Source organism: Hibiscus syriacus, unplaced genomic scaffold, assembly GCF_006381635.1.
Source record: "Hibiscus syriacus cultivar Baekdansim isolate YM2019G1 unplaced genomic scaffold, ASM638163v2 tig00002840_pilon, whole genome shotgun sequence".
Lineage (NCBI taxonomy): Eukaryota > Viridiplantae > Streptophyta > Magnoliopsida > Malvales > Malvaceae > Hibiscus > Hibiscus syriacus.
Genome location: NW_024061947.1, coordinates 8,174,748 through 8,200,047, shown reverse-complemented (window position 1 = coordinate 8,200,047; position 25,300 = coordinate 8,174,748). Strand labels below are relative to the sequence as shown.

Genomic DNA, 25,300 nt, shown 5'->3' with positions numbered 1-25,300 from the left:
ACATAGATTGGCTAAGTTATCCCATTTTATTCTGGTATGAGCTGATTTCTCCATGGATAAATATGTTGAGTTTTATATCAGGGAGATTATACGATTGCATGGTGCACCTGTTTCCATAGTTTCTGATCAAGACCCTTTCTTTACTTCGAGATTTTGGAAGACCTTGCATGGAGCATTATACACTCGACTAAACTTCAACACAATATTTCATCCTCAAACAGATAGATAGTCTGAGCGAACGATCCAAATCCTGGAGGATATATTGAGAGACTGTGTGATAGAGTTCAAAGGATCATGGGAAAGATATTTACCACTTGTCGAGTTTGATTACAACAATAGTTATAAATCAAGCATCAAAATGGCTCTCTATGAAGCTCTTTATGGAAGAAGATATCGTACACCCTTGAGTTGGTTTGAACTTAAAGATAAAGAAGTTATCGGTCCTGAGTTGATTCAGGAAGTGGAAGAAAAGGTCCAAGTGATTCAAAGTAACCTTAAAGCAGCAGCTGATAGACATAAATCATATGTGGATCTTGTTGAGTTAATCGATTGATGGAATCGACCAAGAGGGGGTGAATTGGCAATTACAATTTTGGTGGATTGTAGAAAATTGAAAGTAATTGCACAGCGATTTAGAGTGGTTCGACTTTCTCAACCAAAGTCTACGTCCACTACCTTAGCTATCCACACTAAGGATTTTCCAACAAATTCACTAATTTGTTCTTTCTTTTGAGGCCAAAGAGATAACCTTACAACTCCCTCAAGAATATACCCCAATTCTTGAGACCACTCTTTCTCAAAGAGAAGATTACAAATTTGCAAACTTACAAGGAAATCCTCACAAGGTAGATTGTTTGCACAATTCTAGAACAAAGAAAAGAACACTAAAAAATGAATACAATTGAGTACAAGTAGTGTACTTGAAAGAAAAATGAATATTGAATGAAAAATAGGCTTGAAGTGCTCAAACAATGAGTTTGATGCTTTCTCTTTGATTCTCTCTTGATTCTAGTTTCTTGTTGTTTCTTACTTTTGATCAATGGCTTCTAAGCTTGTTTAAATACTCATTCAATTGATTTTGAACGTTGGGGATGATTAGTGGAGTCAATAAATCCATTTAAGTGTGAAAACAATTAATAAAACAGTTGGGAACGTCTGGTACATTGATGCATAAGGCTAGTGCATCGGTACATTATGTGTAAAATTCAAATATTTCGACCGTTGGACCCTTAGTGCATCGGTGCACTAAGAGTGCATCGATGCATAAAATGTATTCGATGTTTTAAACAAGCCAGAGTGTAGCGATGCATGGCTTGTGCATCGGTGCATTGAATACATTCGATGTTTCTATTTGTTCAAGAGTTCATCGATGCATAGAGAGTGCATCGGTACACTTAATGCATTCGAAATTCAATTTAATTGAGAGTGCATCGATGCATGGACGAGTGCATCAATGCATGGACGAGTGCATCGATGCATGGACTAATGCATCGGTACATCTCTTTGAAAATTGAATTTTTGGCTTGGTTTTGGTTCGAAATACTTTGTGAAAATTGTTTCAAAAATATTTTAAGTATAAAACATAATTTTACACATTAGTAAGGATTGAAATTGAACTTTGAAAGACTTGGAGTAATATTTTGATATTCGAGTAATTAAATCGAATATACTTAGAAAATCATTTGTAAAATCTTAAAATTCATTTAACTAAATTTGTTATATCGAAACATCAAAATATTTTCAATAGATCTAAAGAGGAAGGAGATAGAATATCAAATGGGAGACAAAGTGTTTCTCAAAGTATCTCATTGGAAGAAAGTTTTGAGGTTTATACGTAAGGGAAAGCTTAGTCCTAGGTTTATTGGACCTTATAAGATCATTAAGAGAGTGTGACCAGTAGCATACCAACTAGCCTTGCCACCTGAAATGAAAAAGATTCATGATATCTTTCATGTCTCAATGCTTCGGAAGTACCGATATGCTCCCTCTCATATCGTGACTCCAGAAGAGATCGAGGTTTAACCGGATTTGACTTATGAGGAAGAACCAGTCCAAATCTTAGCTCACGAGGTTAAGCAACTAAGGAACAAGACCATTCCGTTGGTCAAAGTTTTGTGGAGGAATCACAAAGTAGAATAAGCAACGTGGGAGCGTGAAGAGGACATGAATAACCAATACCCCCCATCTTTTTGCTCAATAAAAATTCAAGAACGATTTTTCTTAAAAGGGGAGATTTGTAACATCCTCAATATCGGGTTAGTGACAAAATTGTAAAACTCCAGAATTTAGTGATTAAAGTAGAATAATCGAATAGAGTAAGGATTTATTTGGGAAATGTTGTGTAGGATTGAAATGCAATGAAGGAGGAATAGAGGGCAAAATGGTAATTGATAAGGAAATAATTAAATTTTGAATGGTTATATATTAACCACGTGGAAGTGAAGGGAAATAAGCAAGCTTCCAGAGTTCTCTTCCTTTTCTTATTCCTTCATGCATGAGAGACCAAGCCAAAGGTGAGTTTTCTGGTTAGTTAATTTCTTGTTGAATTTAAGGTTGGTTTATGATCATTAGATGATAATTAAGCTTAAGGAAAGCTTAAGTTATCTTAAAATCAAAAGATAATGGAGTTAGGAGAGATTAAAGATTATGAGTTTTTGAATGAAATCTTGAAATAGAGTTCATAATTAGAATTGGAAGTTGGATTTGACTTATCATCATTCTAATTAAAAAATATGAAGTGTTAGAATTAAATTTAAATCATGTTGAAATTTGAGCATGATTCTTGAATGCTATGTGGAGGATTAGATTTTGAAGTTAAAGAGGTATTGAATGAGTATTAATTAGTTTAAGTAGGTGTATGTAAGTTAAGGATATGAAAGAGGTTGAAATATGACACAATTGAGCTAGAATGAAGTGATTTTCGTGCTCAAAATGTGATTTCTGAAATAGGGGTATCGGTACCCATTCAATAGGTACCGATACCTCAAGAGTAAAATTCAGGAAGATATTCAAAGGGTACCGATACCTTAAGGAGTGTATCGATACCCCCTTGAAATGAGAAATTTTGAATGTAATTTGGGTATCGATACACAGGCAGTGTACCGATACCTCAGTTGAGGGATGTATCGATACCCTATAAAGTGTATCGATACCTATGTTAAACAAGAAATGAAATTAGTCTTTCTTTTAGTCTTAGAAATGAAAGATTAAAGTATATCAATTAGAATACTGATATGGATCCATGTATGATTATGTAGATAATGAACATAATCCTGTTCCGGAACAATCGAAGAATTAGAAACAGTCGAGAGAGAGAAAGTGGTAGAATCAAGAAAGGCTAAGGTGAATGCATACCCTAGATAGAATTGTATGGAGATAAGACTTGCGATAATTATCTCTTATAGTGAATTTATGATTTTTTTATTCATGTACATGCATATATATATATATATTACTATTATAGTAATTTCATGCATAATTCATCACTGCTTTAATATGATATTATTATATGAATGAATGACATTATAAGAAAATCTATCGAGGTATGTAAAATAATGGAAGTGATCATATCTGTACATGTGAAGTGAATTATGTGTTTATATGAAAAGTGATAAAAGATATATGAAAATGTGAAATGTATTCATATTTAAGCCCATGTTATTTAATATGAGAGCTGTAGGTATAATTGGCATGCCAAGAGTCGAGGGATTATAGTGGTCCTTCGGGACATAGTGGTTCTTTAGGACAAATATTCAGTGCCTCTAATGGGAATTTATTCGAGCTGTGGTGATAGCATTCGTTCATAACCACAGTGAACTCATGTACCTTTTGTTCTCAATAATGTACATGGGCATTCAAAGATAATTTGAATGAAAATTATTATAAGAAATTACAGTTCACTTGTGCTTATCATAATTACATATGTCATAGTTTATTTAATACATGTACATTGCAATGTCATTATAGATTGATATTAGTGCATGTTCATGAATCTATTGTTATATGTTCGTTTCATGCATCATTAAGTCTGTGACTTATCATGTAAGTGATTTACATGTAGGTACCAAGAAACAAGAAGATCAGAAATAGGAGTGGCAAGGACAACATCACTACTAGAAGATCAGATCAGAAGTAATTGGCAAAGTATGTGTTTTGTTGTATTTAGTGTGTTAGCATGTAAACAATTTGTTAATTAGGAATGCTCTGATCAATTTTGTATTGTTTTGGTCAAACTTTTGTAAGTCAACAACTTTTATTGTAATGAAAGTTCAAAATTTCCTTGATTTTCTTTAAGAGTCAAAGTTTGAAAAGTCAATGTGACACCTCGGACTCGTATCCGGGTCGGGTACGGGTTGGGGTGTTATATTGTTGAATCAAGTTTTATAATATTTTGATATAACAAATTATGACAAAATGTTTTTGGACTTAATTGAATTTGTTCAAAGTTTTCAAAAGATTTCAAAAATAATTCAAAGTCCATTAACCTTGAATTTGAGCACAAAAACAAATTTTCTCGTACATAGTACTGATACTGGTCTTAAAGTATCGATACTATATGAGCAGTACCGATATTATTCATGTGGTACCGATACCAAAGGTAAGAGAAATATCGATACTTTCTAGGTAGTATCGATATTACCAGCTTGCTCAAATTCCAGAATACAAAAATAGGTACCGATACCCAAAGGGGTACCGATACTACTTTACATAGTAATATTGATATCATAATCACAGTATCGATAACATCAGGCCCAACGGCTAGTAACGACTAGTTTTATTTAAATATTACAAAGGTAGTATAGATACTCTCTGTAGGAGTATCAACACCCTCTATTCTGGGCAGCTTTATTTTGCAGAGAAAACATCCCCAAACGGCTAGAAATCATCCCTAACAACTAGAAATGGCCATAACCTCATTCCTACTTATAAATACAAGTTCAAGACACTTGAAGAAGGGTTAGAACATCTATCCAAGAAATCAAACATAAGAGAAGAGTTTTTCATTCCTATTTTACTTTCTCTAGTAAATATTTTGTTCTTGTGAGCTTCAATTTGTAAACACCTACCTTTTTAAGGGTTTTCTTGTTTACTCATTTTATTCCTTTTGTAAAGGGGTTTTGGTTCTATATTAGCCAAGTGAAAAGATAGGGAGTTGTAAAGGTTACTCTTGATCCTTGAAAAAGAACGAACAAATTAGTGGATTTGTTGGAAAATCCTAAGTGGGGAGCTTAGGTAATAGATGTAGACTTTGGTTGAGAAAGTTGAACCACTATAAATCCTTGTGCAACAATTTTCTATTCCCTTAAATCTCCTTACTCCCTAAAATTATCAAAAATTCAATTCACCCTCTCTTGAGAATTTTTTTTGTTATCCAATTGAGCTTCACAAATCCCAACACGTTTTTACATGGTGATTTGAAAGAACAAGTGTTTGGTGATCAACCACATGGATATATGAAACTTGGAAATGAGAACAAAGTGTACATATTAAAAAAAGGCGTTGTATGGATTGAAACAAGCTCCGAGGGCTTGGTATAGTCGTATCGAAACTTATTTTCTAAAAGAAGGTTTCTAAAACATCCATAGGAGCATACGCTGTTTACCAAGGTTGGTGAAAGAGGTAAGATTATTATTGTTTGCCTCTATGTTGACGATCTTATATTTACTGGGAATGACGTTGCCATATTTAATGAAAGAATTCCATGATGGTTGAGTTCGATATGACTGATCTTGGCATGCTACATTAGTTTTTGGGTATTAAAGTATTTCAATCTGATGCTGGAATTTTCATTTCTCAAAAAAAAAAAGGTCCAATAGATGTTGGACAGGTTTAAGATGAAGAACTGCAATTTTGTTCGCACACCAACTGAAGTTGGTTTAAAGCTTGTTTGAGACCCTGGAGGAAAGGAAATTAAAAGAACCACTTACAAGCAAATAGTGGGAAGCTTGATGTATTTGACTATAACAAGACCATATATTATGCATGTTGTAAGTCTCATTAGCAGGTTTATGGAGTGCCCAAAGGAGATGCACCTCTTAGCTACAAAAAGAATACTTCGGTATTTGAAAGGCACTACTAGTTACATATTGGTTTACAGAGAAGTGAAAAGACAATTTTATTTGGCTTCATAGACAGTGATTATGCTGGTGATCTTGATGATAGAAAGAGCACTTCGAGTTATGCTTTTATGCTGGGTACAAGGGTTATTTCATGGTCCTCAAAGAAGCAACCTATAGTCACTTTATCTACTACTGAAGCTGAATTTGTAGCTGCTACAGCTTGTGCCTCTCAAGTCATTTGGTAAGAAATATTCTTGAACAACTACACTTTCTACAGCAAGGAGCAACAACAATTTTTTGTGAAAATAATTCAACAATTAAACTTTCTAAAAACCCAGTGTTACATGGAAGAAGCAAGCATATAGATGTCAAATTTCATTATTTGAGATACCTCAAAAATAATGGAGTCATTGATCTAGTTTTCTGTAGAAGTGAAGACCAAGTTGTTGATATCTTCACCAAATCTCTAAAGAGAGCTACATTTCAGAAGAAGAGGAAATTGCTTGGAATTTGTGCTTTAGAAGATCTACATGTTTTATTTTTCCTTTTAAATCAATATTTACAAAATATTTGGTTTAAGGGAGGATTTGTTGAGATTAACGTCTCATTTGTGGAGTTTAGGGATTGTGTTGTTAGTGATATTAGTTTATTTCACTTTTTAATTATTTATGCTTCTATTTTTAACACATTCTTGTTTTTTCCTTGCTTATTTAAAGCCTTGTTTGATGAATAAAATTGTGCAGCAGTTCACAAAATCTTTGAGTTCATTGTTTTCTATCACGACTGTTAGTTTCTTTTCATTTTAACAGTTTCTTTTCATTTTAACAGTTTCTTTTCTATCATGGCTATTAGTTTATTTTCATTTTAACAGTATTGAGTAAGAAAGGGCCATGTGAGGGTGGGAGACCACCAGCTGGCTATTTATGTTTTCTGGGAATTTTTCTTCAATTTGTTAACTTCATGAGTTATCTTTGTTTTTTTTATCGGTGAAGACGAAATATATACATATTTAGTGTTCAATTTCATGCAGTTTATAAGCTGCTGGGAAGTAATTTTTGGAACATGGTCTTCTCAAATTAAAACCATGGGAAAAAGTACCATATTTATACAGTATTAATGTACTCACATGCAAAAATTTAGTAAGAACATTAATGAATCCAAAGTTTTTTTTCCCATAGATCGTAAATGATTCCAAAAATGACGTGGCTTATGTGCCATTCCTTTTTTCCTTCCATATTCTGTGCACAATCATGAAGTTTTCAGCATCAGATTACGTGGTTTTAGGAGCACTTATTTTATCACATATTATTGTCTTTTTTGGGTTATATATTTTTTTGACTTTTGACTTTTGACTTTTACTTTTGCTTTTGGGTTACAGATAACAAAAACCCAGAAAAAATGGAAACTGAGATTTGCTGTAAGGAAAGGAAAAGGGTAAAAAGGGAAGGAGTGTTTCGAAAGTTCTTTTTACATGACGATTTAGTAGTGAGGGCTAAGGAAAATGATAGTAGTTGTTGTCACTTCACTTAAACTTACTGCTTTCTTTCTATTCTTCTATGCCCATGTCATCCCACGGCATCTAATTCCCTCAACTATCCTTCCCTATTTTACAGGGCCCTTTGTTGTTTTCTTTATTTTTCTTACATTTCCCAACAACAGCAACCCATTGTCTGGAACACACTGCTCTTTTCTTTTGTTCTTGCATCACTTTCTTTGTTCTGAAACTTCTATATTTTCAGACAACAAGAACAGTCTTTATAAGGAAGAAAATAAAATAAATATTTCATCTTTTTCAACTCTTACACTTTCTCTTTATTGGGATTTTCTTCCTTCTTTTCTTTCCTTTTTTTAGCTGCTTCCTATGGAAACTACTGGAGCTTCTGAGGATTGTTGTGTGAAGGTTGCGGTTCATGTAAGGCCGCTTATCGGTGACGAGAAGCTTCAAGGTTGTAAAGATTGTGTTACTGTCATCCAAGGGAAGCCTCAGGTATTTTCACTTTAGAGAATGCAGGTATTTAATGTTGAGTGCTTTCCAATGGATGATTTGTTGGGACTGCCTGAGTATGGATTTGTTGGTTGATTTTTTTTGGTATTTGGAGATCTGGATCTTTTGGATGCTTGAATGGTTGACCAATGAGAATTCACTATCTGGTTTTGGATTAGAATTTTTGTCATCATTTACTGTTTCTATTACGTGGATACCTGGGAATTGAAGTTTTATTTACCATGGAAGCTAAGCTGAATTCACTTACTTTATGTGATGCTTCTTGTAGATTGCTATTTCCATTTTAAGTATGTTCTTTTCTTTTGTGGATTCTTAGGTTGAATTAGTTGAGACTAGATTTTATTTGGTCTTAGGGAGAAACCGATTTAGAAACCGAAAAGAGCTTTTACTACTTGGTAAGGCCTTGAGATAGTTTGTTTCAATCAGATATGAACATATTGAATTCTTCTAAAGCCTGGATTTTTATAAATTCTAAATTTTCATTTCCTTCTTCTGAATTGATATGTAGATTCTTTGTTTGGTTATGAGGTTACATGGATCTTTTCACCGTGCTGCAGGTACAGATTGGGACGCATTCCTTTACGTTTGATCATGTCTATGGGAGCACCGGTTCTCCTTCTACTTCGATGTTTGAGGAATGCATCGTTCCACTTGTCGATGGCTTATTCCAAGGATATAATGCTACCGTTCTTGCTTATGGTCAGGTACTGTCGAATCTCCCACGAGACACCACTGAATATCTATTTTCGTTTTCCTTCTGATTGAAGTTCGTAAATTTTGCAGACTGGATCAGGTAAAACGTATACTATGGGCACAAGCTTGAAAGACAGTTGCCAAACCGGAATAATTCCTCTAGTAATGAATGCTTTGTTCAGCAAGATCGAAAGCCTGAAACATCAAATTGAATTTCAATTGCATGTGTCCTTCATTGAGGTTTGTTAAAGAACCAATCATTTCCAGTTATGCTATTAAATTTTGCACTTAATTTTATGAATGCATGTACCATTTGGCCTGTTGTTGTAGAAGCTGTTCCCTTAGGCTATCGAATATCCGGTTTATGAATATATCTTCTGGTTCGCACCTGACATGAGTGTTTCTTCCTACTTTATAGTCCTGACATGCATAATTTCATCTCATTTTGATATGAAGATTCTGAAAGAAGAAGTGCGAGATTTGTTGGATCCTATTTCTTTGAACAAATCAGATACTGCAAATGGAAATGCTGGAAGCGTAAATGTTCCTGGAAAACCCCCGATACAGATTCGTGAATCATCAAACGGTGTTATTACACTGGTAGGATCTACCGAAGTTGGTGTCAGTACATTAAAAGAAATGGCTGCGTGCCTAGAACAGGGGTCATTGAGTAGGGCTACAGGGAGCACAAACATGAACAACCAGTCTAGGTTAGTTATTTATACCGACATTTCTGGTATTATATGACACTGTAATTATTTGCTATAATTACAATTTTTTGCTTTCTGATATGTGTTGTATAGTCGCTCGCATGCAATCTTCACCATCACCTTAGAGCAAATGCATAAAGCAAACCCTATTTCCGGAGATGGAAGTCCTAATGACATCATGAATGAAGAATATCTTTGTGCCAAGTTACATTTAGTAGATCTTGCTGGATCAGAGCGTGCAAAAAGAACAGGCTGCGACGGGATGCATTTTAAAGAAGGTTGGATATCATTTACTTTTGTTTCATGAAAGCATTGTTCTCCGCTCGAACATAATAATTGCCATATTCATCATTTAAACAGGAGTTCATATCAACAAGGGCCTACTTGCCCTTGGTAATGTCATCAGTGCACTTGGTGATGAGAAAAAACGAAAAGAAGGTGTTCATGTTCCATATCGAGATAGTAAACTTACACGGCTTTTGCAGGTATGACTGGTTTAAGAGGCCTGTTGGGAAGATTATATATTATAAATCATCCTTTTTCAAATGTCATTATCTTTATTGTCTCTAGATTTGTTAAGTGATAAAAACATGACCATTTCTTTCGGCAGGATTCGCTTGGTGGCAACAGTAGAACTGTCATGATAGGTAATGTCATTTCTTCTTAACAATTTAGCTTTCTCAGCTGTTTCAATTTTTAGCTTGATATATTCTCACATCCTAAACCCCGCTTTGCTCGTTAATTGTTGATTTTGAATTTGTTTCGATCATTTCCTTTTGAGCAGCATGCATTAGTCCTGCTGACATCAATGCAGCGGAAACCCTGAATACTCTAAAGTATGCAAATCGAGCTCGCAATATCCAAAACAAGCCTGTTGTAAGTTCGAGAGAATAATTTTCCTTGAACGTTTCCTCTCTCCATTCCCAACTGTGTTGTCAGATATAGGCAAAATTCAATACTGTTTATATACATAAGTTCATTCTTGTTCCGACTTTATATAGGTTAACCGAGATCCTATGTCCAATGAGATGCTAAAGATGCGTCAACAATTAGAGTATCTACAAGCAGAACTTTGTGCTCGCAGGTGTTCTGATGAAGTACAGGTATTGTGGTACTCTTAATCACTTAAATGAAATTCATAATTGATTTTTAATCTTTTCGAGGGACAATTATACTGAGATCTTAAGGTAGTAACACTTGTTATATATGTCTCAAGTACTCGGTTGCTTTCCTTAACTAACTCATTTATTCCTAGACATTTTATTTGAGATAACTTATATAGGATTTAATTTGTAGGTTCTCAAAGAAAGGATTGCTTGGCTTGAAGCTGCTAATGAGGATCTGTGCCGAGAACTTCATGAGTGCCGTAGCAGACGCTCCATTGTCGAGCAATGTGAACCGGATGCTCAAGTATGTTTAGGAAACCCTTACTGTGTTCACTGAACTTTGAAATTTTATTGGCCGATTTACATATAAGTTTTTATCATGGATATTAATGTATCAAACGGATATGAATGCAAAGCTCTTATTATTTCAGAATGGCAGCCCCTGTTCTGTCAAAAGTGACGGGATCAAAAGGAACTTGCAAAGTATAGAATCACCAGATTATCAAATGGTTGAAACCATGATGGGTACCTACTTACCTGATCTATGAAAGATGCATGCCATTCTTTCTTTATTAGTAATACCAGTGTGACTGGGTCATTATATCTGTGTTCTTTATTAGTAATATTAGCTCAAGCGGTTCTTTATGTCTGTGCTGTATTCATATTTTTCTCAAGGCGTTTTCTCAGCTTGAATATGATGATCGGTTTAGCAGGTGATTCCGGAGAAATTGATGAAGAAACTGCTAAAGAGTGGGAGCACATACTTCTACAAAATACCATGGACAAAGAGTTGCACGAGTTAAATAGACATTTAGAGGAGAAAGAGGTAAAATTTTCATGCCTTCAACACTTTGCAATATTGTTCATTAGTTGAGATTCAGAGGCTGTTTTCATAATGATCTTTATCCTTGATAATTAAATTGTATGTCCATCGGCGCTCTTCCAAAGCTAGCTAATTCAAATATTTAATATGTATGCTCATCTTTTATGTACGGGCAGTCCGAGATGAAACTTTTTGGAGGCCACACGGTTGCACTCAAGCAGCATTTTGGGAAGAAAATTCAGGAATTAGAGGAAGAGAAAAGAGCTGTGCAGGTCTAAAAACCTTTTTAAAAATCATGATTTTGCTCAAGGAAAAGTTGTGCCTGTTGACATTTGTTAACTTTTTTTTCATTGCAGCAAGAGAGGGATCGGTTATTGGCCGAAATCGAAAATCTTTCTTCTGGTTCTGATGGACAAACACAAAACGTGCATGACATTCATGCTCAGACACTAAAATCCCTTGAAGCACAGGTGACAGAAAGTTTTAGTTGAAATTGCATTTGTTTTTAGATCGAAGAAAATGGCTAATGAGTTGATGATTTCGTTTAATTTGTAAAACTTTTTTTTGCACTAGATTATGGATCTTAAGAAGAAACAAGAGAATCAAGTTCAACTTTTAAAGCAGAAACAGAAGAGCGATGAAGCAGCGAAACGACTACAAGATGAAATTCAATTTATTAAGGCACAAAAGGTTGACTCTTATTTTCAATTTGTATAGCATTTATATTTTTATTATCAATGCCATTGCATTCTCTGCTAAACCTTCCCACTTCAACTCCCCCTTCCCCTATTCTTTTCTTCCCTTGCCTACTCTGTGATTGTAGGTTCAGTTGCAACATCGGATAAAACAAGAGGCGGAACAATTCCGTCAGTGGAAAGCCTCTCAAGAAAAGGAACTGTTGCAGGTCCTTGCTTCTTTTCTTTCTAGTATCTGTCAAATTAAGCATTTTATAATAGCATTTCATGTTTTTAACTATTACGCTCTTGTATTAGTTTGTGATATTGCATGAGAAATAAATATAATATTATGCATGCACAACCAGTTACGGAAAGAGGGACGGAGAAATGAGTACGAAAGGCATAAGCTGCAAGCTTTAAACCAACGCCAGAAACTGGTAATCAGATTTTTCTTTCTCATAGGAGATGAGTGTTTACGACTGCTTTGTTTTTTAGGGAAATAATTTGCAGTTATTCTTGCTTGCAGGTTCTCCAAAGAAAAACCGAAGAGGCTGCCATGGTCACCAAGAGGCTAAAAGAGTTGCTTGAAGTTCGTAAATCTTCTGCTCGTGATAGCTCAGGTATGCTTTTTTCTTTTTAAGGTTACCTTTGTTGGAGATCCATGTCTTCATATTCATGCCTGGGACCTTATGTTTGCCCAATTTTTTTAATGTTTTGGTATCTTTCAGCTCCTGCCAACGGGAATGCAACAAGCGGGCAGGTAATATCCGTCTTTTCTGATCTTTTTCAGGTTGATTTCTTTATCCGCATGTTATAAACCAATTAACATAAAGTTCCTTATGTAGACCAATGAGAAAGCATTACAACGATGGCTAGATCATGAGTTAGAAGTCATGGTGAATGTGCATGAAGTTCGCTTCGAATACGAGAAGCAAAGCCAAGTGTACGTAACAAAATCGCTTTAGCATAATAAAACTGATGCTGACTAATATAAACTATTCTGATATCCCTTTAACTTATTTTGAGAATTCTCCAGGAGAGCTGCATTGGCTGAAGAGTTGGCTGTCTTGAAGCAAGTAGATGATTTAGCTTCAAAGGGGCTGAGCCCTTCAAGAGGAATTAATGGATTTGTTAGGTAACATTTTTGGGAAAGCATTGTACTTTATTATTGGCAGTAGATATGTCACGTTTTCCTCTGTGGAAGTGCTCCAACCTAACACACGATGAATTTTACTTTCTATAGGGCATCCTCCTCACCAAATGCAAGAGTGGCTCGAATATCGTCACTTGAGAATATGCTTAGCATATCTTCTAATTCACTTGTAGCAATGGCTTCACAACTTTCAGAGGCAGAAGAGCGAGAGCGTGCTTTCACTAGCCGTGGACGTTGGAATCAGTTGCGCTCCATGGGAGATGCAAAGAACCTGCTTCAGTATATGTTCAGTTCTCTTGGAGATTCTAGGTGTTTTCTCTCTCCTAGTGATACATGTACATGAGTCAAATGTAACACCCTAATGCAGGAGCTTGAAAAGAAAAAATAATAACGAATAAATAATGGTTCAGAAGTTTATGCTTATATGTTATCTACAGGTGCCAATTATGGGAAAAAGAGATGGAAAATAGGGAAATGAAAGAGCAACTTAAAGAACTTGTAGGCCTGTTGCGGCAGAGTGAGTTACAAAGAAAAGAAGTGGAGAATGAGCTAAAATTACGAGAACAAGCTGTTGCGATTGCATTGGCTACATCGGTTACGGTTAGTTTTTATGCATAACTTTATTTGGGGTTTAGGATTGTAGCCACTGTTCATTGTCTGTATCAAAATCATTTTCACTTCTATCACCAGTTCTGATAATAGTTCTATGATCAGGGGAACTCACCAAATTCATTGAAACATGTAGCTGACGACATGAATGGTTCATTATCTCCAATGTCTGTGCCAGCACAGAAACAGTTGAAATATAGCCCAGGCATTGTTAATGGTCCAACCAGAGAGTCAGCAGCATTCATAGACCAAACACGGATGGTAACTTCATTCCCAAGCTTTAATCATAGTGTTAAAATCTGCTTTCATGCTTGGCTAAGAAAAGTTCGATTTGTTGATCGTGTAGATGGTACATCTCGGGCAATTACCAAGGAAAAAGTTAGTAGTTATTGGGCAAGCAGGAAATGGAAAACTGTGGAGATGGAAAAGAAGCCATCATCAATGGCTTGTACAATTCAAATGGAAATGGCAGAAGCCATGGAGACTTTCGGAATGGATTAGACACAGCGACGAAACAATAATAAGGACAAGGTCGCGATCACAAGCTCTGCCTCATAGGGTCTGATATTTGATGGCACCAGATTATGTTGGCTAATATTAATCATCTTTGATTGTCTGTATATGCCTAGCCCAAGGTGTGCAGTCAAGCCTAGAAAAGACCGCGGGTAATTTTTTCCGCCTCCGTATTCCATGCCTACATCAGCTGCAATTACTATGTCTTCTGTTTATTAACATGAAAATTTTGTTAAACTGTACTTCAAAGAATAATGATCCTTATGTTATCCTCTTCATAGTTGATGCAGTGTGCTGGAACTGGCTGTTAGAACCTCCGTATGCGATATTGGTTTAGTTTGATATTAAAAATATAAAAAAGTATAGGTCTTTAATCTTCAAATATTTTGCTGTGATTACTGCATTGGAGAGCATCTTGTAACAAACTGTCGATGCCGCCGATGGTGCACCAAATACGTTGAAGATGTTAGCACGAGATGGTTTCTGTGTCGATGCTGTCGCAAAAAGTATGTCTAGATCGCGCTCGATCTGTCTCCCAAGGTTTTGGTGTACTTTCTATCAATAACACATTTCAGGGAAGAAATTGTTCCCCAGAATGTATGTCTAGTTATATTTTTCCTGTTTCATTTTTCTTTTTTTGTCCAAATTTGTGATTTCTTTGTTCACCCCATTTTACAATGTGTAATGTTGTTATTGAACTCTGTACTGGTTCAGGTCTAAGTTACTATAATGTCACGCTTGATACATAAGTGATAATATAGAAATGTTATCATTACAACATGAATTTTAAGATAATTTGTATAAAAATATTGACATAAATTTAATCTTGAAGGGAGAAAGTGAGAATTTTTAAATCAATACCTACTAAAAATAACGAGAGACAATCGAAAACTTTTCCAATAAAAGTGTTCCGTCCTCTACTCGAAGGCATTGATGAACCATGTTCTGTATGGAATAGAGTAGGCAAGACATTACATTATTCTCAAGCTAAATTGATAGGGAGGAAATAACATTTCTCAAACTTTGATACAATGAGAGTTGGGATACACTGATTTGATTACATCATTGCTAACTCGATCACCTTGTCATGTTATTCTGTAATAAAAGCTTCATTAATGGAGTCTGGATGAGACCACTCTTAGCAAGGAAAAAGTTTGCTTCACTTTTGATTCAAGCACTTCGGCTTTGCCATTGATCGTCAAAAGTCTAACATATCAACGGTGCAGGAAGAGGATGACAGGCGAAAGCACGAGCCTCGTGGTCATGCATTCAAAGAGTTCATAAATCAAGCAAATTTACATTTGGTGTACCTCGAAAAAAAATCACATATTGGCACACCAGTATGCGTAGTGCTCGTCTTTGCGATGATTACTAACAAGACCCCCGCACTGTAAACAGATGAAGCTGCGTCCATCGGAGAATGCATACAGGACGATCTGCATTCTGCCGGCTTCAGCAAGAATAGAAGTCCCATGTGCATCTGATGCAACCGATGGACCGTTCGGGTTGCATGGAAGATATTCGGCTTTTGAAGGCTGAGCTTCAGCTATAGCACACTCAGAAAACCAAGAAGCCAGCCGATCAACTGTGGTGTTTTCTCGTATTCTAGTTAAGTACACTTCACGAGCACGGTACAATGACTGAAATACGGCTTCATCACCACCCGTGGTTCTCAATGCCATCACAACCTATTCAATCACCGATAAGCAGAGGTTAAAAGGGGAAACAAGAAGGTCCAATATACATATCTAACTTAGAGTGAATTTCAATAACCTTTCTATTACCATTCCGATCAGAAGAGAATCGATTAAACCTCAAACTAATGCATAGCTTAAAAGATAGGCCAGCTATACAAACTTTGGCCTGTACTCAAAGAGGAAGAACCGATTCACCATAATATGACCAAATTACACATAAATGCATGTCAAATTTTGAAACGACTCAGCACTGAAAGTATAGTGTTATTCAATCAGATGTAGCTCTACAAAAGATTAAATGCAGAAAAATGTTAGTTTACTCAACCCAAGTTAAACTAGTAGTCTGCTTTTTTATTTGTATAATTGTTGCTTGCCTAAAAAGAGAAATATGAACAGAGAAGCGATATTTGATCCGCGAGGTCAACTCAGATGCCAGGTATTTACCAGCAATACTTGCGCCATCCAGGCAATCTTCAAAAGCCTACAGTGAGAAGTGGTGGCAATATATTTAATTAACAATATGAATTAATGTTGATGAAACACAGTAGGCTATTAAAGCTAATACATTTGAAAAAGATAATTCACAATTGTTAGTCAAAAGGAAGAGATACAAAAGTGACAAGAACCCATAAATCCAAGTGGTAATGACCCATTGAATTAGAATGAATAATGCAAGCTAAATTGTAGTGAAGTGGCATCCCCCCACCCCCCAATTCCATCATTCCATATGTAGCACAGTAAAAGAACAAGAAAAAGGGGAAATTTATTGATTTATTTCCACTGGAAAACCAAATGTCCGATACATGTTGCTCCAGTTGAGATGTAAGTGTCGAACAAGATATGTATCCAATACCATTATTTTCAAGTATTTGGAGGCTTATTGGAGGATTATATCCAGGGATGGAACAAAAGGGGGCTGACAGGGGCGGTCGCCCCACTGAAAATCTCAAATTCTCATATTTTCTTTGTATGCTTTTTCACCTTAAAATTTTATAAGTTTGCTCTTTAGAATTTTATAAGTTTGCACCCTAACATAAAATCCTGCATCTATCTATGATTATATTGGATACATGTCGGACATCGGTATTTCAAGATAAGTAATGGAGGCTTGGAGCATCATAGGTCAACATAGGTAAATATAATTAAGCAGTTGTGTGACCATCAAAATTCCATTTTTTTTCCAAACATGCAGTTCTGGTAAACATTCCTTTGAACCTCATCCTAACTACAGTAATCACCTTTACTCTCTTTCATACATGCATCTATAATTGTTTTGCGGAGCAAATACTAACGAAACTAGCTTAACAGTAACAACCCAAAACGATAATTAAAAAAGAAATGTCACTAACATTCTACAAGAAACTGCAAAAGATTGATGTTGATTACCGCTTGAAGAGTGTCGCGGCCGTCTTTCGGGTGAGTCCGGAATTGAGTTTCGACTTGAATAAAAACGTTAGAATCACAACCGATCATTTTTAAAAAAATATTTAGGCTGATTGAACACCATCTTACTTGATCTGCGTTTTACCAGAGATGTGTCGGGTTTGGGAGTCGGTTACAGTCAAGGAAGGATTAGCACCCTTATATTGTCCGTTCGGTACCAATTAATTTGTCGGTTGTCTTAATCGCAAAAGTTAAAAATTTAAAAATTCAATTCTAATTGCTCACCTTTGTCCGATTTAAATTACTACTGAAAAAGTCAAAAAGAATGTTAAATGGTAAAATAAAATATTAAATTATAAAAAAATAAAAGGTTAAATTACGAAATGTTAAAATAAAAAATTAATATATATAATAATAATAATAATAATAATAATAATCAATTTTAGACAAAATGATTATTTACATAAACAATGAAACTTTTACGGAACATATTCTACAAGAATAATTATAATGCTTTTTGAAAAGTAAAAGTAGCACCATGGCCATAGAGTAAAGGCAAAAGCTAGCACATGACCAGCAAATATATATATATATATATATATATATATATATATATATATATATATATAATGTTTAAAAGGTAATAATCAAAAGAAACAACCCAAAAGAAAAAAATATATAAAAACCATATATAAATAAATATTAATGTTAAATTGAATAAATAGAAGAAAAAATACATATATATAACAATAATAAAGACGGTAACAAAAAGAAGAAAAAAATAAAAACAGAAATATATATATATATTAGATTAAAGAAAATAAATAAAGGAAAAAAGAAATTAATTGAAACAAAAAAAGAAAATATATATATATATATATACAAAGGATTAAATTGAAAATATTAAAACATCAATGCTCGAAATAAAATAAAACAAAGTTTGTTTCAATGGCTAAAATGAAACATTACAAATGATAGAGGGGCCTAAATTGGTATTTACCTACATGCAAAAAAAATGCCCATTGGTCCTTGTCGAAACTACGTCGTTTCGTTGAGGATATATAAGAATAACTCATTCCTCATTCCTCACATCATACCTCATCGGGGAAGAGAGGTTGTGGCGGAGTTTGAAGTGGCAAGCTGCTCTGACGGCCGAAGAGAGAGCAAGTTATCCCGAATGACTTCTCTAAGCTTTCTCAACCCGAAAACCGACCCCCCCCCACCACCTAAATCTTACCCCAAGCCCGTAGATCTAGGAAAATAGATGGCCTTTTTTTTACTTTCGATAAGGTTATTTCTCTCTTCCGACAAGATATACAACCACCACCGACGATGAAAGGTAAGGTTTCTATATTTTTTTCTGTTTTTTTTTCCCGAATGATTTTTCTTGAATCCCCTTGCGTATTTCTTCCAAATCTCTTGGATTTTTCCTCCCTTTTCTCGTATGATTTACATGCATATTTATAGTGTTTTAAGGTCCTATATTTAATTCGATTTTGGACTCCTATTAGGACTCAAATGCTTGCTTTTCGGTTGTTGAGAGTCCCACGACACTGATTTGTTGTTTGACTTGGTTATTTTTGGTGTTCCATGAAATCACAATGTCGAGAAAACCAACCGTGAGGGTTCTTCAAGCAGGGAGGCGGATGCGGCGATGATGAAGAAGCTAAGGTTTTGGAAACCCTAACCTACCGGACCGATTCCAATCGGGTTATTGTTAGGCCGATTCGAGTAGTTTCAAGACCCGGGTCTGAAAGGGTTGGACCACTGTTGGGTTTGGGCCTGAAAAAAACACAAGATGTTGTAAAATAATAATATATATATATTTTGAATAGTGTAATATATATAATGTATTATATAATGTGTATGCTATAGGACGAAATTATGTGTCTACAAAGAGCCTGGGAAGGCTTGCCTTGATCCATAAGGCTACAAGCCATTATAAGCAGTTCTTTTTCGACATGGTCTTGTCTTTACTGCTGTGGCGCGGCGACGATAGCCTCCAACTCCATCATATCGGCGTCTATACGGTCCATGAGAGCTCAGCTGGGAAATTCGGCTTTGCTTTCTCTCTATTTTCGAAAAGAGGATTCTAGCAAATCAAATCAAGAGGTGAAACCCCTACTAAATTGATTCTTTCTTCCCCAACAGCGCTTTCTCATCATTGTGATTTTCAATAACCTCTGGGCTCAGTCGTAGGCCTGAATTGAGCCATCTAAATTTTAGAATTTCACAGCAAAGCCCATGCAATATGTAGAAGTAATTCATGAATCCAATAGATTTCAACACAAATTTATTGGAACCCAAAACACATTATCGTTTGATGTAACTTTCTAAAAAACACTTTTAACTAAGAACATATAGTAAAAGTAATGTTAAATGAGTGACAAAAAATTATGGTAAAAAGGTGGTTTCAAACCAACAGTAAAAATTATGATTTCTAATTTTTTTAATTTTCAACTGTGTGTTTATAAGCAAATTATAATTTTACTCTTACTAATCTATGGACTCTATTTAATTATGTATTAGCATTTTATTTTAATAATTTAATATTAATATTCTTAAAAAAATAAATTATATAATTTATTTTAATTAGTTAAAATTAAATAAAATTCATGGTTTATATATTAAAATATTAAGAGTGAGTTATTATAAAATATATTTTTATTATAATTATATTTTTTTATTTATATTTTTTATATTTTTATTATAGTTTAAATTGATATATTGTATATATAATAGTAATTTTCTAAACAGTTGAATTTTAAACTCATTTTATAACAATAATTTCAAATTTTAATATTCACATTTAAACATCATTTAAAAAAATCAATAACATTTTTAAAAGACGCTTTTCAAAAGTTGTACCAAATTAACCATTAAACTCTAAAAGATTTTATTTAAAAAAAAATCAACTCACAAACACAAAATAAATCAAATTCAAAATGATGTCAGGTAAAGTGATGTAAAACCATTTGAATTTAAACTGACATATTTAGCTAACTCGATAAGTATTAAAGAATTTTCTAATTTCAAAAGTATCAAATTAATCATCAAATTTCTAATTTCAACTCGGTATACGTTTGACATCTAGCACAAATTTGCCATCACAATCCACGATCATTTCTTTTGGAATAATCAACATGCAAACTTTTCACTTTTACTATCTTTTCAATTTGGTCCTCACTTGTAATTTCACCAATCAGTTCTAATTTAATCTAAGAAATTTAATCAAATTAAACACGCTTTTTGCATAATTAAAAATAAGTATATTAATCCTTAAAATGATTTTTTGACGATCAAACTCGAAAAAGAATCCAATTTAAAAATTCTTACCTGTAGGTAGAGAAGAAGCCTGGATATATATGGAGACACTGCATTCGTAGGGACCAAGAATACGAAACAACTTAAATAATGTCGGCAACTAAAGCAGAGAACAGCCATTGCATTTGTGATTAATAAAACCTAATTTATATTTTCGTATTACTCAAAAATAACGTTATAGTTTTATACATTCAATCAACATCATCATGAGACAATTAAGACATTCCCAATCCACCATCCTCCATTAATACAGCTTCTTTAATCTCCTGTAACATCTTCAGGACTTGCCACATTGTGGGCCTTTGTTCACTACAACTCAAACAAGCCAAGGCCACTTCAAGAAGCATCCCTTGTCGCTCTTCGTCCCCTCCATAGTCTTCCGTACTCGACCTAAGGCAATGCACCATCTCATTCGGTGACACAGGTGCTTCGATGGAGATTTGCCAGACAGAAGCTCTAATAACAGGACACCGAATGCATATAAATCTGATTTCGATGTTGCCTGATGAGGCGAACCACTAGTTTCCGGAGGCTTACACGCTAACGAATCGGGATCTCCATCGGTAACGATTGAGGGAGCGGCTAGAACTGCAAGACAGTAGTCGGTCAAACAGCCCTCGAAGTCGGGGCCGAGGAGGACGTTAGAGGACTTGAGATTGCCATGGACCAGCCTCCATGCTTGGTGGACGTAGGCGAGACCTTGTGCAACGTCCTCTGCTACTTTCAAGCACGGAGTCCAGTGTAGTGGCTCTGCCCTCGTTGATTTCGATCCTGCAAATGCAAATAGCATTAAAAAATGTGCTTTATTATTAAACTAAATCAACAATAATTAACTATTCATAGATATCATAATAAATTCGACGGTTCCCCATGGAATCCAGTAGTCAGCAGCAGAAGCTAGATTCTTCAAACTGACAGGGTATTATTATTAGAGAAAATCGTCTCAGTGACAAAAAATACCTTATAATATACGATTTTAACCAATTTTGTTTGGATTTGCCAAAATGACCAACAAAATCGCAATGCGAAATAAAAATCGCAACGCGATCTCCAGAATCGCAAATCAGTTCCCAAAATCGCAATGCGATAGTACAAATTCGCATTGCGATTTTCAAGAATCGCAACGCGAATATATAAATCGCAACGCGATTCTGACTATCGCAACGAGTATCCGTAAAATCGCAACGCGTATCTGTAAATCGCAATGACAATACGTAAAATCGCAATGCGTATCCGTAAATCGCAACGAGAATACGTAAATCACAACGCGTATCTGTAAATCGCAACGAGAATACGTAAATCGCAATGCGTATCCGTAAATCGCAATGCGTATCCGTAAATCGCAACGACAATACGTAAAATCGCAACGCGTATCCGTAAATCGCAACGCAATTTTTAAAGCGCCATTAGAATCGCTACGCGTATTTTATTTTCAAATTCCAAACACGAATATTAATTATCGGAACACTGAACCGTCCACAGTATATCCGGTAATCGCAACTCATAACCTAAAACCTAAAATCACAACTCAGTCTCATCTCCATCTCTCACTCTCTACGGCGAAATCCGTCCCCATCTCTGAAGATTTCCGTCCCCATCTCCGGCGAAATCCCTCACAACCATTCACAGTCAGAAATCCCTCACAATCATTCAGAAATGGAAAATCAACCTCCGATGGTTAGTTTTTTTAATTATTTTTATTTTGAAATTTTTGCATTATTTTAGGTTTTTCATATTGAAATTGATGATAAGTTTACTGGTAATTTTAATAATAGATTAACCATTTCACTTAGATTTCTTATTAAATTCATTCGATTGCTGCCAATACTGCTAAACTGTTTAGTCTTTAACCCTGTGAAGTTAGTATTTGTCTTTGTTTTGTCTTTTGGTTGAAGTAATGCAATCCATTAAAGTTTCAATTTGCAGAAGAAGAATAGTTTCTAAACTTAAAATTGCAACATGAAAATGAAAATCGCAACACGAAAATGACTATCGTAACGAGAGAAATGAGAATCGCAACGCGAAACCAAAATCGCAACGCGATTTTCATTTCGCGTTGCGATTCTCTCGTTGCGATTTTAATTTCGCGTTGCGATTCTCTTGTTGCGATTTTCATTTCGCGTTGCGATTCTCTCGTTGCGATAGTCATTTCCGCGTTGCGATAGTCATTCTCTCGTTGCGATTTTCATTTCAACCAAAAGACAAAACAGTGTTGCAAATTTTAGTTTCAAGAATAAACTACTACTCTTTATGTTTATTGTTTTTGGTATATCTTCACAGTGTAGTTTTTGGTATATCTAACTTGGTATGTTTATTGTTTTTGTAGAAATTTTTTTCGGCTTCATTGACATTAAGGAATAAAGTTAGCCTAGCCACTACAATTGCTTCAAAGCTTTCACCTGCACAAAGAAAATTGTTTGAGGAAACCTGCTTCGGGCAATGGCTGAGAGTACAACATCCAGGTGAAGATGCTAATTTGACCCATTTGTGGCTTCAGACCATGACTAGCGATCTACCCGACAGTATACAACGTGGTGAGGAAGAGATATGGTTTCATTTTCCACCGGCGTATACTTGTTTTGGGAGGAAGGAGTTCTGCTTAATCACTGGTCTACGATTCGGACACGATGATGTAGGCCGGTACACTCGTCATATCACCCGCCCATCATGGTTATCCTGGGTTTTTCCTGATGAGTCAATAGAGAAGCCGAACTTATACGTCGACGACCTGAAGAAATTGTTTAATAAGAAAGATGGTTTTACTCGGATGAATGACGTCGATGTTGTCCGAGTATGCCTTCTAGTACTTTTGTATGCCGGCTTTTTAGGCAGAGAGGCCAGACAACCTACTCCTCAGGAGCTAATATTATTGGTAGAGGACCTAAATGCATGGAATCTGTTTCCGTGGGGTTCGTATATATAGAAAGCTACCTGGACTAAGTTGTCGTCTGCCTTTGATGACCGCAAAAGTTTGCGTGGCGATGGGTCGAAATACACTTTGTCAGGCTTTGTTTGGGCCTTTAAGGTAAGAATTTCTATGTAATGTTTTCAAAATTATAATTAATTATTTAACAATTACTAATGTTTGTTATTATATTGTTTGTAGATTTGGATATTCGAGGCTTTCCCCAGCATGCAGACATATGCATTAAAAACTTCAAATGATATTCCTAGGGCTATTTCCTGGAAGAGGAAACGTCTGTTGGATTGGGAAGACTTAATACCATATGCGACAATAAATAATGTAAGTTAACACAAATACTATCATATATAAACAAGTTATTAATAGTAGACGTTTAACTTTGTTTGAGTTTTTATATTTTTAGGAGGCCAACACTCCATTACAGAGACTGACACCCACGGAGGCTGAGCTTGCCACTGATTGGTGGCAAGCTAGTCAGCGTTTTTTTGATGGCACGAATGATGAGCAGCCTCCACTTCCTCTACTTCGAGAGCCATCACCTCACCCAGAGCCATCACCTGATCGACCCGACTATACACCTCTACAACGAGAGCCATCACCTATCCCGTCACATCATCGAGCCTCTTCTCCACCATCACCTCATGATAGGCGACCGGCAAAGATGCCACGACTTCTATCTCCCTGTTCTCCACCTCCATGGGATGAGTCAAGGGAGTTACGTGATGAGGTCAATGCCTTGCGTGAGGAGATCGGTACTCTACGCGATAACGATGGTGCATGGTGTGTGGAGGTGTCTACTTTACGTGGTGAGGTTGCCGCTCTACGTGAGATGGTAGTATCATTGCAGAATGAGGTTCATACTCTACGCAACGAGGTAAGTTTAAGATTTTCCATATTTAACTTGATGATAAATTTACTCGTAATTTCACTTAGATTAACCATTTCACTTAGATTACTTAGTAAATTTATTCGGTTGCTACCAATACTGCTAAACTGTTTATTCTTTAACACTGTGAAGTTAATATTTGTCTTTTGTTTTGTCTTTTGGTTGAAGTAAATTTATTCGGTTGCTGTCAATTCTGCTAAACTGTGTATTCTTTAACACTGTGAAGTTAGTATTTGTCTTTGTTTTGTCTTTTGGTTGAAAGTAAATTTGTTCGGTTGCTGCCAATTATGCTAAACTGTGTATTCTTTAACACTGTGAAGTTAGTATTTGTCTTTGTTTTGTCTTTTGGTTGAAAGTAAATTTGTTCGGTTGCTGCCAATTCTGCTAAACTGTGTATTCTTTAATACTCTGAAGTTAGTATTTGTCTTTGTTTTATCTTTTGGTTGAAGTAATGCAATCCATTCAAGTTTCAATTTGCAGAAGAAGAAATAGTTTACTTTCGCAACACGAAACTTAAAATCGTAACGTGAAAAATGACTATCGCAACGCGAAATGAATCGCAACGAGAAATGAAAATCGCAACGAGTGAATCGCAACGCGAAACCAAAATCGTAACGCGAAACTATAATCGCGTTGCGATTTTTATTTCGCATTGCGATTCTCTCGTTGCGATAGTCAAATTCGCATTGCGATAGTCATTTTCGCATTGCGATAGTCATTTTCGCGTTGCGATTTTAAG

At 35.4% G+C, this 25,300-nt stretch overlaps 2 protein-coding genes across 4 annotated transcripts; one reads left to right on the top strand and one right to left on the bottom strand.

Annotated features, from left to right (window-relative positions):
• Nucleotides 1-7,448: 7,448 nt before the first annotated feature.
• On the top strand, nucleotides 7,449-14,931 carry LOC120156480 (kinesin-like protein KIN-4A). 3 transcript variants are annotated; one of them, XR_005519069.1, is made up of 26 exons: nucleotides 7,449-8,046; nucleotides 8,622-8,768; nucleotides 8,848-8,997; nucleotides 9,214-9,467; nucleotides 9,561-9,745; nucleotides 9,828-9,952; nucleotides 10,078-10,114; nucleotides 10,252-10,343; nucleotides 10,469-10,570; nucleotides 10,764-10,877; nucleotides 11,005-11,098; nucleotides 11,284-11,399; nucleotides 11,573-11,668; nucleotides 11,753-11,866; nucleotides 11,970-12,086; nucleotides 12,220-12,300; nucleotides 12,439-12,510; nucleotides 12,600-12,693; nucleotides 12,802-12,833; nucleotides 12,919-13,016; nucleotides 13,110-13,208; nucleotides 13,317-13,535; nucleotides 13,664-13,826; nucleotides 13,941-14,096; nucleotides 14,182-14,500; nucleotides 14,630-14,931. XR_005519069.1 is itself a non-coding variant. In XM_039167804.1 (25 exons), the coding sequence occupies exons 1-25, from the start codon at nucleotides 7,921-7,923 to the stop codon at nucleotides 14,398-14,400; spliced, it is 3,099 nt and encodes a 1,032-aa protein (XP_039023735.1). In that variant the 5' UTR covers nucleotides 7,449-7,920; the 3' UTR covers nucleotides 14,401-14,656. The 3 variants fall into 3 exon arrangements, 2 of the variants coding, with proteins under 2 accessions (XP_039023735.1, XP_039023727.1); XM_039167804.1 differs by having other exon boundaries at nucleotides 11,287-11,399; nucleotides 14,182-14,656; XM_039167796.1 differs by having other exon boundaries at nucleotides 14,182-14,656.
• A 410-nt stretch (nucleotides 14,932-15,341) lies between these two features.
• Nucleotides 15,342-17,436, bottom strand: LOC120153674. Its single transcript, XM_039165589.1, has 3 exons — nucleotides 17,432-17,436; nucleotides 15,646-16,036; nucleotides 15,342-15,568 (listed from the first exon to the last, which is right to left on the bottom strand). Exon 2 carries the CDS (start codon nucleotides 16,028-16,030, stop codon nucleotides 15,671-15,673), a length of 360 nt encoding a protein of 119 aa, XP_039021520.1. The 5' UTR covers nucleotides 16,031-16,036; nucleotides 17,432-17,436; the 3' UTR covers nucleotides 15,342-15,568; nucleotides 15,646-15,670.
• Nucleotides 17,437-25,300: the final 7,864 nt, after the last annotated feature.

Coding starts and splice junctions, on each gene's coding strand:
- LOC120156480 (XM_039167796.1), top strand. CDS start 7,921: ATGGAAACTACTGGAGCTTCTGAGGATTGTTGTGTGAAGGTTGCGGTT. Junction 12,834..12,918: donor GGAATGCAACAAGCGGGCAG/GTAATATCCGTC, acceptor TTCCTTATGTAG/ACCAATGAGAAAGCATTACA. Junction 13,017..13,109: donor TACGAGAAGCAAAGCCAAGT/GTACGTAACAAA, acceptor AGAATTCTCCAG/GAGAGCTGCATTGGCTGAAG.
- LOC120153674 (XM_039165589.1), bottom strand. CDS start 16,030: ATGGCATTGAGAACCACGGGTGGTGATGAAGCCGTATTTCAGTCATTG.